General features: G+C 44.0%; 2 protein-coding genes across 2 annotated transcripts in view; both read right to left on the reverse strand.

Moving 5' to 3' along the window:
- Positions 1 to 216: 216 nt before the first annotated feature.
- Positions 217 to 3381, reverse strand: LOC310799142 (class E basic helix-loop-helix protein 40-like). Its single transcript, XM_083661709.1, has 5 exons — positions 2969 to 3381; positions 2757 to 2823; positions 2405 to 2512; positions 1582 to 1705; positions 217 to 1151 (listed from the first exon to the last, which is right to left on the reverse strand). Exons 1-5 carry the CDS (start codon positions 3040 to 3042, stop codon positions 220 to 222), a joined length of 1305 nt encoding a protein of 434 aa, XP_083517835.1. The 5' UTR covers positions 3043 to 3381; the 3' UTR covers positions 217 to 219.
- Positions 3382 to 8347: 4966 nt separating this feature from the next.
- The window catches only part of LOC310799315 (inositol 1,4,5-trisphosphate-gated calcium channel ITPR1-like), a 150111-nt gene continuing 145335 nt past the window's right edge, over positions 8348 to 13123 (reverse strand). Inside the window, exons 58-60 of the mRNA XM_083661913.1 lie at positions 12811 to 12971; positions 10639 to 10800; positions 8348 to 10007 (exon numbers count right to left, since the gene is read on the reverse strand). Coding sequence (XP_083518039.1) covers positions 9921 to 10007; positions 10639 to 10800; positions 12811 to 12971 — 410 coding nt within the window. The 3' untranslated portion in view covers positions 8348 to 9920. The remainder of the gene's footprint in view (positions 10008 to 10638; positions 10801 to 12810; positions 12972 to 13123) is intronic.

Consider the following 13123-nt stretch of genomic DNA (forward strand, 5'->3'; position numbering starts at 1 on the left):
GCGTTGCTGTCCTCAGCAGAGTGTGGCTGGATGGCGCTTCCCTCCTCTCTCTCTCTCCTGCATCATTTTCTACATGTCTCTTTCGCCGTTTGACCTCTGACCTCTGGGCTGAAGAACCCGGGAAGAGGAGGAACGAGGATGGGTCGCCTTCTCCTTCCTACCAAATGTCTCTCCTGCTGGGCAGAACAGGGTAATCTCCTACTAACACCTGCACATCTCTCAGTCTTTGGTTTCCAGGTTGATGGGCGGTACCTGCTTCAGCGCCTGTAGGAGGGCAGGGGAGTCCATGGGGGTCTGAGACACAGCGGGGGCCGGGGAGCCGCCCCTGGGAGACAACATGAGCTGGGAAGGGGACAGTCGTTCACTGGACATGGCCGGCGGCGAGCCTCCCATGCCGGGGTAGAGCATGGGCTGGTAGCCTGGGTACCAGCACTTCTCCAGCATGGGCAGGTAGGCGGCGGCGGAGGGCGGGATGAGGTAGAAGGGCATGCAGAGGGGGTGTGGAGGAGTCGGGTGGTGGGGGGACACGCTCATGTAGCTACTGTAGCCGCTGGACGAGGACGACGCGGACGACTCTCCCCCCGAGAGCAGCTCATCCTCGGACGACTCCGCCGCCCGAGCTCGCTTATGGCGCGGCTCGTCGCCCTCCCGCTTGATGCCGGCGCCCTGCCTCTCGCCGAGCGCTCTCTTCAGCTGGCTCTCCTGGGCGTAGTAGTCTTGGCGTGCCTGCTGCTGCGGCGCTCCCGACTCGCTCTTCTCCAGCTCTCCTCCGTAGCCGCTGTCCGTGTCGGTGTCGCTGCCGCTCTGCTCGCTGTGGGCCGGACGATACGCCCGCTGGATGACGGGCACACAGTTCCTGCCGTAGCCCTCGCTGCTGGGTTTGGGCGGCAGGCCCGTGGGGGTCTCCTTGTGGGCCTGGTGCTGGTGGCGGACGGGGCTCTCCTCGGGCCGGGGGCTGAGGGGGGTGCGGGGTCGGAGGGGGCCTTGCAGAACCTCGGCGGCCAGCTGGTGAAGGTGGTTGATCATGTGGGACGGCGTGAGCTCTCCGTCGTCCTCTTGGTCGGCGAGGTACTGCAGGGTCTCCTTGGCACACATGTGGAAGCCCGAGCGGAACATCTCCTCGGACTTCTCCTGACTGACAGGGACCGGGTCTGTAACGAGGAACGCACACAGTCAGAAACACTGCAACTCCCATGACCACAAACACTGTGAAAACCTCTATGAAGGTGATATTTGATGAAGATGTCATGATGTTGAATCCTCTTAGTTCCATTTCCCCCTCATGTGTTCAACCACAGACCCCTTATTATACTTGATACAATAAAGAGTCCTATTTCCAATACCACTTCAAGACTGTTTGAAAGGCATTCCCCTCCAACACCAAAGGGCTATATTTGAAGCCACTGATTTGCATGCATTTCTGCATAATCCTGTCATTGTGTATTCAGCTCAGCAATTTGCATTTTGTCCAACAGAATCATCCTGTTCAGCGTGCACATGTGTGTGTGTGTGTGTGTGTGTGTGTGTGTGTGTGTGTGTGCGTGCGTGTGTGTGCATGCGTGCATGTGATCTCCTGCTCACCGATTTGCATGCCATTCTGCAGAGCGAGGATCTTCTGCTGCTGCTGCTCCAGAAGATTGGTGAGGGCCTTCACATGCTTGAGCGTCAGCTCTAAAACCACAGCTTTCTCCAGATGGCCCAGAGTCTACAGGAGAGACAGTCTGTCAGCACGTCCTCGTCTCTTACATAACACACAGCAGCAACTAAAGCTCTCCTACACATACGCTATACACAAGGTCACACTTGGCAGTGCAAACATCACCATGATCAACAGCACCCCACAGCAGTAGCTAAAAACCATCTTTAATAAAAGTGTCTAAAATAAGGAATAAGATGTATTTCAGAGATCATATCCACACTGACTTGCGCAGAAATTACCAGTGTATACAATATTATGGCCTTGGTTTGCTGACAACACTGGATTTTAGGTATTATCCACAGTGCATTCTGTAAACACAGACAACGCGTCCCCATGATGCCATTCTCAACCACTGGGCCGTGGCCCACTGGTGGGCCTCAGAGCGTCATTTAGTGGGCTGCAGAGGCAGTGGTACTGGTACTGTAAAATTATTATTATTATTATTACTGTATTATTAGTATTTGTAATTTATAATGCTTGTTTTTTTTTTATATATCTAAATGCATAATTTAAATGACCAATGTGTTTTTTTCTCTCTCTCTTTATTATTATTATTATTATTTTTTACAATCAGCCAAAGTCATTATAGAGCTGCTGACGCATTGAATGGAGAGGATGTAATACCACTAGATAGCCACTGGATGGTGCATACAGGCGGTGAATGAACTAACGTTACTGTCGACCACATTATTATGATGAACTTACCGTGAGTTTCAGGTGCTCAGGCAGTAAATCTTTCAACTGAGCGATGCACTCATTTATCCGGTCACGCCTTTTCTTCTCAATAAGTCTGTGAGGCAGCTTGTATGTTTCCTGCAAGAGTAATAACACAATTGTTATTGTTAGAAAAAAATACAGCTGGTACTTTATGATCAGCACACTCAGTACACACTGACTCCAGGAGTTATGTCATAGCAGAAAATAGGTCTTCCACTTATGGAACCATCAGGAAATAGCAGCATAGTTTATCCTTGATAGTTACACCTTTAAAGGCTTTCTAAACATCTATAACACAATTTGCCAATATTCAGAACATATTAACACAATATCAACCAACCTTGCTTTCCTCGCCTCGCTTCATTCCCCGCCTGCTGGACTTATAAACATACATTGGGTATTCCATCCTAAAGAAACGCAAAGAAAGAACAGTGGTGAGCCATAGTGAGGTAATGGTCGGATGTGCGTGCAGCGTTACTATTAATTAAAATGAATATCAAACAAGTGTAGGCTACAATAAGGAAAGGACATTCTCCACAAACTTCAACTTACCCTTGCATGTCTGATAGATCAGCCGTCTGGTGTTTGGACAGAGGAGGTGGCTGCGCGCTTGGAATTATCTCCATTCTCTTTTACTCCAATCAACGCAGTCAAGTCGAGGTAGGCTACGTCACTTTTCCAATGCAGTCACTGACAAATATGCATTTGTTATCGTGCGGTTAATAAAAAAAAATCGTTGCAAAGCACTAATCTTTGAAATGCGTTGAAATGTTTCAATCGCAAAAACAACAAAACAATCAAAACGGTCAATGTATCATTATTTCACGCCTAGTTGTTTCTCTTCTTTCTATAATAAAGGTTGTTGTGGGACGCGAGTGGTTGAAGTCGTCCCAGTCGCAGAAGGAAGGTGCGCCTGTCTGTCTCTTGGTGGCTGAGGACAGGGAAGATGTGTTCAATAAACCCTCTGCTCTGCTCGCTATAGAGGCTGACTTGCTTTTGTCACATGAGGCTGGGCTGGCTCACGTGTTAAACGGCGCTGTCTCCTCGGCGGAGGGACGGCCCATTTTCTCCAGATAAGGAGCCCTGAGTGGGCGGGCAGCGGCGCTCGTCAGAGGCGGGGGGCGGGTCGTCTGGATCCCGTGTACCACCATGCTGAAGTGTATGGAAACACGGCTCCGCGCTGCGCCACGGCCACGGGCCACGGCGACCCCGGAACGTGCTGCCTGCTTGCCTGGGCTGGCAGCAAACCAGTGCCAGGTGCAACAGGCTTGGTGCATGGGAGGGCGGCAGCGGGGTATGTATGGTACAATGGTGTCAGCACGTGCAGTGTTCTTCATAAAGCAATTTAGGCCTATAGTTCATAAATAAATGGGGGAGGGGGGGGGGGGGGGGCACACAGACCATCGACGAAGAATCCACCAGTGGGTGTGCGCTTCGATTGGTCTAAATTCAGCATAATCTGACTCGTATGGGTTAATTAGATGTTCAGCAACATCATATGTGTATTTCAAAATAACCTTGCCTATAATGGAAACACAGATGATAATAACCCTTATCACTTTATATAAGTCATAAGCCATTTATAAGCAGTTATTTAATTACGAATTAAACAATTATTTATTGTTAGAATCTTAGTAGTGCATCATTAGTACTCATATTAGTACATATTATTAGGCTACATATTAGTTCCAACATTTATATCTGAATTATAAGCAAGGAATTAAAAAAAAAGTCGTATGTCATTGTAAAACATTATCTGATGCTGGTAAAATTAATTCACACTAAGACCTATAAAAACTTATTATGCTACATAAGTTGTAATAGTGTTAATTATTTACTCTACTCGTTTTATAAATGATTTGTTACTAAATTGTTTGTTACCAAGTTGTAAATAAGATATAAATTAAATTAATAAATATGTAGCCACTCATTTATAAACTTGTTGCAGCACCTAATCTAAAGTAGCAACTCATTCCAGTCTATTAAGGATCAATGACATCTGTTAGCAAGGCTGTAGCAGTGTGTTAAGAGGGGGGCAGACCCCAGACCCCCCTCGAACCCATCCCAAGAACAGCTGATATCCAATGTCTGTCATTTTGATTTGATTATTTTAATCCGAAACAGATCTCTACATAAATCACCATCAAGGACAGGCTGTTACCTAAATATACTGTAGGATTGTGCGGTAGCCAAACGATAATGATAAATCAAGCAGGCAGTGAATGGTGGCTTCTCTGTAGAATCACTTTTTTCCAGCTCAAATTTCCAAAAATATATAACATAGGCTATATATATATATATATATATATATATATATATATATATATATATATATATATATATATACACACATATACTGTACATACACATACACAGTATGTATGTATATACTGTATATAATCTGGCTCCAGTTACAAGTCTGGTCATGGTGTTATTTACCGCCAGAGAAAACCACGTGCACCTGTGTGTGCGAGAGAGAGAGAGAAAGAGAGAGAGCGAGAGAGTGTGTGTGTGTGTGTATGTGTGTGTGAAGTCCGTGTTTGTTGTTACCAGTTGTCACGTTGATCTCCGCATGGCCCAGAGATCAACATGGAGCACTGAGCACCTGCCCGCCTCAGGAGGCTGCACACACAGCAACACCTGCTCTCTCCATGTTTCTTCAATAGGCCTGCAGGTAATAATAATTTGTTGTCCTATAAAAAGCCTGAAAGCCTGAGAAAAAAAAATATTGATCATCCTAATAGTTTCCCTTATGAAAAAGAACTGTAGTCTCCCTATAATATTTTTTTTAGGATACTACAGGATATCCTACAGATAACACAGCAAATCTGTAAACGCTATAGCAGGATATTCTGTTATTGTACTGTAGGAATATTGTAATGATAGTTAAAATATTGTAAAGATAGCCTACCTCTAAACTCTACCACAGACACATGTTCCCTACAGGGTTATTACAGTGACAACATAATACAAATACAATCTGGTATATATCTGGTCTCAATAAACTCATTATTACACACAGATACTATAAGGTCCTATAAGAAAATTATAGGATTATAAAGATTCTTCACAAGGGTTGATACAGGATATTGTAATCCCCGGCCTAATTAATCGCGGATGTCAGACACTCTCAGGAATTAGGGCTGACTGGAGTGAGCCGCTCACAGACTGTAGTCTCATCAGTCCCGTCGACGTCTCTAAAGCGTCCCTCTGCCAGTTAAACTAAGAGTATTGATTGTGTGATGAGTAGTACGTGATGAGTAGTATGGGATGAGTAGTACGTGATGAGTAGTACGTGATGAGTAGTATGGGATGAGCGACTCTGGAGCTGAGCAACTGACCCGCTTCGGTCTATTTTCCACCTGCCTGGCCACGTGTCTTTCAAGACCTCCCCTGGAAATCACATGTGAGGAAACAGCAACTCTCCAGCTGTGTTTATTCAACTGTGATTTTTTTTTTACAATAAGTGGCAGATATAAAGACATTGTCTGCTTCATCCAAACAATAGCCTATACAGTACAACCTGGCAGAACAACTGCTGTTGGCCTATTTGACTTCAAGTAATGTTGAATTGACTTGATCAGATGTGTAGAGGTAAGAATTATTCTGTCATATGTCACACAGGTATTCTGAGCATGAAAAGACTACAGATAAGTTAAGATATATTCTGTCTCTACTACAGCGCCTTTGCAAGGTCCCCTGTTGTAAAGTTGTGTTATCTTCCCTTCCCACTAGAAATCAATATTTAGAAGGTGATTTGATCATTTTCTTCCCATAGGGAAGCATGAGTTTGGGCTACCCTGGAATTAATCTGTACAATCCTGAATTAAATCCTGCAATGAACCCTTGCTATAATAACCACAGAAACGTCCCTGGTCAAATACTGTATAATAATGATGGATGTGACAATATAGCATTTTGCCGCGATATCGAGCAACCACGATTATCGTATCGTACGCTTCCCCCCATGATATGTTGCACAATATTATGCAGGGTGCCACACGCCACTACAAATAAGTTCATAATGGCGGACTCTTATGTAAACAGTTTTATATTATTTTCAGTCCGAGTTCAATAAAATAAAAAATACAAAAAAATCTTCAAAGCAAAATACTTGTTTGTTTTTTGATGTGCTATATTACACGAGGGGGGGGGGAGGGGGGTTAATACCATGAAATACCATATACCGTGATATTTTGGTAGATAACGTACCGTATCGTACTGTGAAATTTCCCATCCCTAACAATAATACAAAATAGGAAACAACAAACCATATCATGGTTGTTCTCATAGACAGACAGATTCTTGATGTTACAATATAGCATAGTGCTGCTGATTAAAATTCTGTAGCCTTTAATTAGTTTAAGGAATCTGCAAAAAAATCTTTTGACATTTAGTGAGGTTCTTCTTTCAGACCTCTTTGACCTAAGCTGCAAAAGGTTGCCGATTACACACATGAGTTCATTTAACTAAAGGTCTTCAAGAAAATTCCAAGAATGGAGTGCATTACATGGAAAGGACTAGGACTAGTAATTAGAAATTATCACACATGTCAATCTAATATGAAAATCATCTTGCTAGAATTGGATAGCAAGTGGGAATGGAGAAGACAACCATGGAAAGCCCCTTGAACATGAATTGGGAAAAATGTGATACAATTAAACATTATTAGTGTTTGATTTAATTCATTAAATCCTGATTTCCCCCCCATTTTTCTCCCCAATTGTACTTGGCCAATTTCCCCCTGCTGCCCCGGTCACTGCTCCACCCTCTGCCGATCTGGGGAGAGCCGTAGACTAGCACCATGCTTCCTCCGACACATGCGCAGTTGCCAGCCGCTTCTTTTCACCTGACAGCGGGGAGCTTCACCGGCAGGACATAGCACGTGGGAGGATCACACTATTCCCACCAGTTCCCTTCCACCCCGACCGACCAGAGGAGGCGCTAGTGCAGCGACCAGGACACATGCAGTCAATCCCACCCGCAGACACAGCCAAGCGTGCCTGTATGGACGCCCGAACAAGCCAGAGGTAACACAGGGCGAACCTGCAACCCTCGTTTTGGTAGGCAGGGAATCTACCGCTACACTACCCGGACGCCCGACCTATGATTAATAACCTTGTTTTTAGTTTACCAGACAATAATTCACACATTCATAAACCATATAGCCATCAATACTGAGTGGATTGCAAAAATTGTTTCTCAGTTTGACATTATGGTTTAGGTGGGTAAGAGTTATGATACAGTTATAATTTGAACACAAAAGACTGAATGTCCTTTAAATAATCACAAAGCCCATTTACAAATGATAATGTGAAGTTTTGTTCACAATTACAATGTTTCAAAGACTGTCATGTGGTAATTAAATCTTCTTGGTTTGTAAAGTGCTTGCCATATACTTCAGGATTATCAACCCTTAGTAAGAGAACACTCACATGACAGGCAGTGTTGAGGGATGTCTGAAAGAACAACAGGCCAGGCAGCTCAGTTAAACTGCATTAAAGCACACACATTCCTGTGATGATGATCAAATCCAGAATGCAAAACCCGAGTACAAATGTCACTTTATGATTTTTTATGATTAGAAAATAAGTGCACTTCCTCATTTTTAGAGGGCCTACATGAGATTTCACAGTTCATCTGGTGGCATTCCCCAAAATCAACCAACGCTCCAACTGGAGCGGGCACCACTCTACTTATTACATTATTATAATCGGATAAGCCGGTAAATGCATCATATGATACACATTGAGGGATCAAATGTAGCTCATAGATGTGATTTTTCGGGCAAATGCCGGATTTCCGTCACTTTAGCCAGATTGAAATAAAAAAAAAGAGACCCACGTGATTCATGCAAATCCATCATAACCTAATCACATCCCTGATAGCTATCAACGGCTTCAATACCTTTATTCTCACATTTGTTACGGTTGTTGTCTCGACTTCCTTGTTGATGCAGACAGTCTGGAACACTCACCATTAGATTTCTTACACACTTGTTTATTTAAATAGACTCCAAAGAATGGAATGTACATTTCAGACACAAAACCTCATATTAGTATAAAAGTTCAGTTTGGTCAAGCAGCACTCCGTTACATGGACTAAAACCATGTGGTCCTTCTTTGGGAGATCTTTTACAAAGTGACTATAGACTAAAGGTAACGTTCATTCAGGTGCTACAGAAAATTGTAATATCAGTGCTGAAGGTCTAAATAGAATTAAGGGAAGATTAAATAATTCAGTGCAGACATATCAAACCCAAAATGGATACCATACGTATGTACGTTCAAATCCGTTTAACTGTGCTCCTCAAATCCTTCAAATTCAATTCTGTCCTTCCAATGTGACTCTCCATACCACTCCCACAAAACAACATGGAATTCCCTCAGAATGAAGCAATCACACACAATTCGCCCCCACTCCTCACGAGGTTCATATACTCTAAGTGTCACAGCTCAAAATAACATGTGGAGAGTTTAGCAGATTCATATTATTTTCCTTGATAATGAGCTTCAATATTTTTTGCAATATTATGCAATATATATTTTTCAATATTCTTTTCTGTGCTCTGTACCCTCAAAAGGTCCTCTACTTAAAGTGTCCTGGAATGATTAGAATCATTTGAGAATCTTCATTTGAAAATACAGAGAATTCTGAAAGTAGATTGATGAGCGCATGCCCTCAAGTAGAAATAATAAGTAAAAAAAACTAAAACAAACAAACAAAACCATTGTATATAATAGCATTTAGAAATATGGAAAAATATAGTGAACCCTTCAGGATAGTTCAAAGAAATGTTTTCTCTCCGTCATATTTTAAATATAAGATAATATAATTTCAAATATAAAAGCAAATAACAGATTCCAAAAATAAGTCATTCTCTTTCACACACTGCATATCAGTAAGTATTCCTATTGCTGTCAGACAGAAGCAAAACATTAAATAATGTTTTCCAAACAGATTTCAAACAGACCTTCAAACCCCATGTGACCTGAGTTTGCTGGTGCAACGGAGAGGCCTTAAGCCTCGGTACAAGGCCGCTGGAGAGGAATCCTCCCTCAGGTACGATGGCTGAACTTTGGCATTAAAAGGCATTATTGGGTCATCTCCTAAAGTAAACCTGCAGGGCAGGGCTCCTCATGTCCTGAAGGCACTTGGTGCACACTCCACCCACACAGGCACATCCACACCACAGACCACGAGGAACATACTCAGATACAACAATGTTCACGTCGCACACGCACACACACACACTCCGTCCGAAGCGCACAAGCTTCAGAAACACTTGTTGGAGGCGTGTCTAGTGAAGTACACAGTCAGTCAGGCTTGAACCTAAATACAGTACGTACAGTCTGTAGACACATGCTTTGGCATTCTCCTGTCGAACGCGTGTGGTAGACCTTCAGGAGTGCTCCGGCACTGGGGGTCCTCAGGCACTGGGGGGGGTCCTCAGGCACTGGGGGGTCCTCAGGCACTGGGGGGGGTCCTCAGGCACTGGGGGTCCTCAGGCAGGCTGCTGGGGGTTGATGTTCATGTGAGGGGGGTGGCCGAGCAGACCGATCCGCTGCTTCTGCTTCCTCTGCTCTGTCATCTGCACAGGGACCCAGAACAAACTGGCCAGGTTCAAATCGGCACATTGATAAAACGTTGTTGCACAGACGTCGCCACGAGCCATGAATTCTGTCAATTCCGAGTTTGTATAGATTCCTTGAAACCCGCCCAGTTTTCTATCGTGAGTAAACACATCGACCAGCTGACTTCTCATACTTTACTAAAGCCCTTAGGCCAATATTGAAAGATTGGATCATCACGTCTGTTTACCTTTTCAAAGGTCAGCTGTCAAAGTGCTTTGTGGTGTAGTAGTACGTCTTTAACTGGTGCATGAAGGAAGTATCAAAGTAAGAGCAGGATGGATATTATTACAGCTTTCCTGTTCTCCTGACAGTGTAGAACAGGGATACCCGACTTGAGTCGGAGTTTATTCCGACAATTTGGTGCACTCAGGATAGTTAGTTAGTGCATGGGTGGTGAGGAGGCGGCAGGCAATATTTGACAATTTAGCTGGAGCTCAGTCAAAATTGATTTAACGTTAGTTTTCATTGTGAATTAGAAAATGGTCAGGGGGCCACTTGGCACCCTATCGCGTGCAGCAATCAATCAATCAATCAACCAATCAATCAGGGAAATCAGGGAGAGCAATGATTCAGTGTTATCTACTGTACCTGCTCCTTGAGCTCAGTCAGCTGTCCAGACAGATTGGCCACCAGCCTCATGGCGGACTCCAGCTTCTCCTGCAGGTTCCTGATCTCATTCTGCTCCCCTTCTGCATCGCTGCTGACCAACGACATGGCACGCATCCGCGGAAACCAGTCCAGGTTGTGCTCCTGTGGGCAACCAATCAGTACTGTACTTGATTTTTTTCAGTATCTGTACTTTTCTTTAGTATTTCTGTGTGTGGAAAATTATGATTTCTACTCCACTACATAAAATTATCATTCCAGACTGGAAAGTCAGCTAGAGTGAATTGTGACATCATGCACTCTAGGCTGCCTGGCTCCATAGTCTGCTACCTACAAGCTTGCTCAATGTTACTGGAGCACAGAGCAAAAAGGGGCGGGACTTCGGAAAGGTCAAATGAATGTGTAGTCGCGACGTGTTTAAATGTAACTGGTCTGCGATGTGAGGTTTTGGAGGAACAGACTCGCGTGGCATTGCTCCTGTAAGAATAACAACAGAGACTGAATGACGTCACGAGAGAACAACTCCAGTGCTGGAATTCCCAGTCAAACGGCCCACATTTCCTTTAGCGCTTATCATGTTTTGATCAGTCTGAGGTTTGGGCAGTGGCTTGTGTGCGTCTTGTTTCACTGACTTCTTGTTTGCCTGCACCAGGCTATTTGTGTCAACAAGTGTGCTTGGATGGATGGCATCTCCGTCAGTTGAGATTAGAGGGAAGGAACAGATGACCGTGCAGAGGTGTGTGTGAGCGTGTGTGTGTGTGTGTGTGTGGCAAGCCAGAGCACGTTCACAAGTCTGACTCATTGGCCTAAGTAAGCTGTTGAACTCTGACTTTTGCTGGATCACAGTTACAAGAAACTGGATCAGATAGGAAACAGCCATGTTGTTGGTCCTTGCTTAAATGCTGGGATACTAGAGCACACTCAGCACTAAGGCACACACAATACAGCAAGTTCACACAATAGCTTTTAGATGCAGAAAAACATGAGGGATGAAACATGAACTCTGCTATCTAATAGGCTCGGGCCGATTTTCGATAATATCGAATATCACAACATTTCGAGAATACAGCGACATTTCCCGAGTATCATGATTTTGAAAATTTACATTTATTTATTTATTGGGTAAATCTTCACAGTCTTTTGGACAGTTTTGCACAGCCTGGGTTTACTGTATATTATTGTTATTGTTAACAGTGTTGTTTTTGTTGCTGCAAAGGGAGAGGTAAAGAAAGGGAGTGAACAGCAACCTCTCAGTCCTTTACACCTACCTCCTTATGCCTATCGCTCCTTTTTCACGGAGCATAAGCCGTTGACTGTTATTCATACTACTAATCATAATGTAATGTATGTACCTGAAAGATAAAATGTAACTTATTAAAAAAAAATACATCGCACCCAGGTGATAATATCATATGTCGTGATATTTGGGCGGGACTATATCGCAATATTTCAATTTGGATATCGCCCAAGCCTACTGTACTATCTAAGGCAGGGGCGGGTAATTATTTTTCCTGTGGGGGTCATTTCTCCTTTGATTTTTTTTTTTTTTTGCTTCATAAGTAAAATGGTGTGGTTTGCCTTAGACGTCCCGGGCCAGGCAGAACCATCATGAGGGCCGGTTCTGCCCCCCCCCGGGCTGCATAATGCCCTGGTCTGATCTAAGGCCATCGAGTAGACTTTGTATTAATATAGATTACATTAAAAACAGCAAGGAGCGTATCGCATATTGCGTCATCACATTCACTTTGTAAATCATTTTTGTCAGAATTAGCTTGGAGTTTACTCAATATTATTCGTTTTTTGTCTCAAATAAATTTTCTAAAGATTTCACGAACTACTTTGACAAAAAAATTGGTGGACCCCCTGCAGTACCTCTGCGGAACCCCTCGGGGTCACGGACCCCCGGTTGAAGACCACTGCACTAGACAAACATGTATCCCTGCTGTACAGCTACAATGCGCTCTGTGCCCTCCAGCTCCACCCAGTGATTTCCTGACACAGAGGCCCTGCGTGTGCCATGTAGGTCACATTACCGGCAAGACACTGTAGTAGACTGATCCTGAGTCAGTGTAACCCATTTACCTGAAACTCTAAACGATCATCTGAGGTGCCTGGAAGGATGTTTATTAGGCGTGTTACGTGCTTCTGGCTCACCTTGATCATCTCGGCCACGTAGCTCTCAGGGCCTGTGTATTCAGTGGAGTCCTTCACCTTCACCAGGACAATGAAGAACAGGTAGTGCCACATGTTGTGCTCCTCTTTGATGTGTTCCTCAAATGTCACTGTCTTGTTGTCAAACTTGTCCCGCTCCAGCCCTGTGGTGGGCCAAAAACACACACTTTATAAACTTGTCCCGCTCCAAAGACACACACTTTATAAACTTGTCCCGCTCCAAAAACACACACTTTATAAACTTGTCCCGCTCCAAAAACACACACTTTATAAACTTGTCCCGCTCCAAAAACAC

This window comes from Poromitra crassiceps, assembly GCF_964638095.1.
Source record: "Poromitra crassiceps genome assembly, chromosome: 27".
Classification (NCBI taxonomy): domain Eukaryota; kingdom Metazoa; phylum Chordata; class Actinopteri; order Beryciformes; family Melamphaidae; genus Poromitra; species Poromitra crassiceps.

Coding starts and splice junctions, on each gene's coding strand:
- LOC310799142 (XM_083661709.1), bottom strand. CDS start 3,042: ATGGAGATAATTCCAAGCGCGCAGCCACCTCCTCTGTCCAAACACCAG. Junction 2,513..2,756: donor AGCGAGGCGAGGAAAGCAAG/GTTGGTTGATAT, acceptor TTACTCTTGCAG/GAAACATACAAGCTGCCTCA. Junction 1,152..1,581: donor GCAGAATGGCATGCAAATCG/GTGAGCAGGAGA, acceptor TCCTCGTTACAG/ACCCGGTCCCTGTCAGTCAG.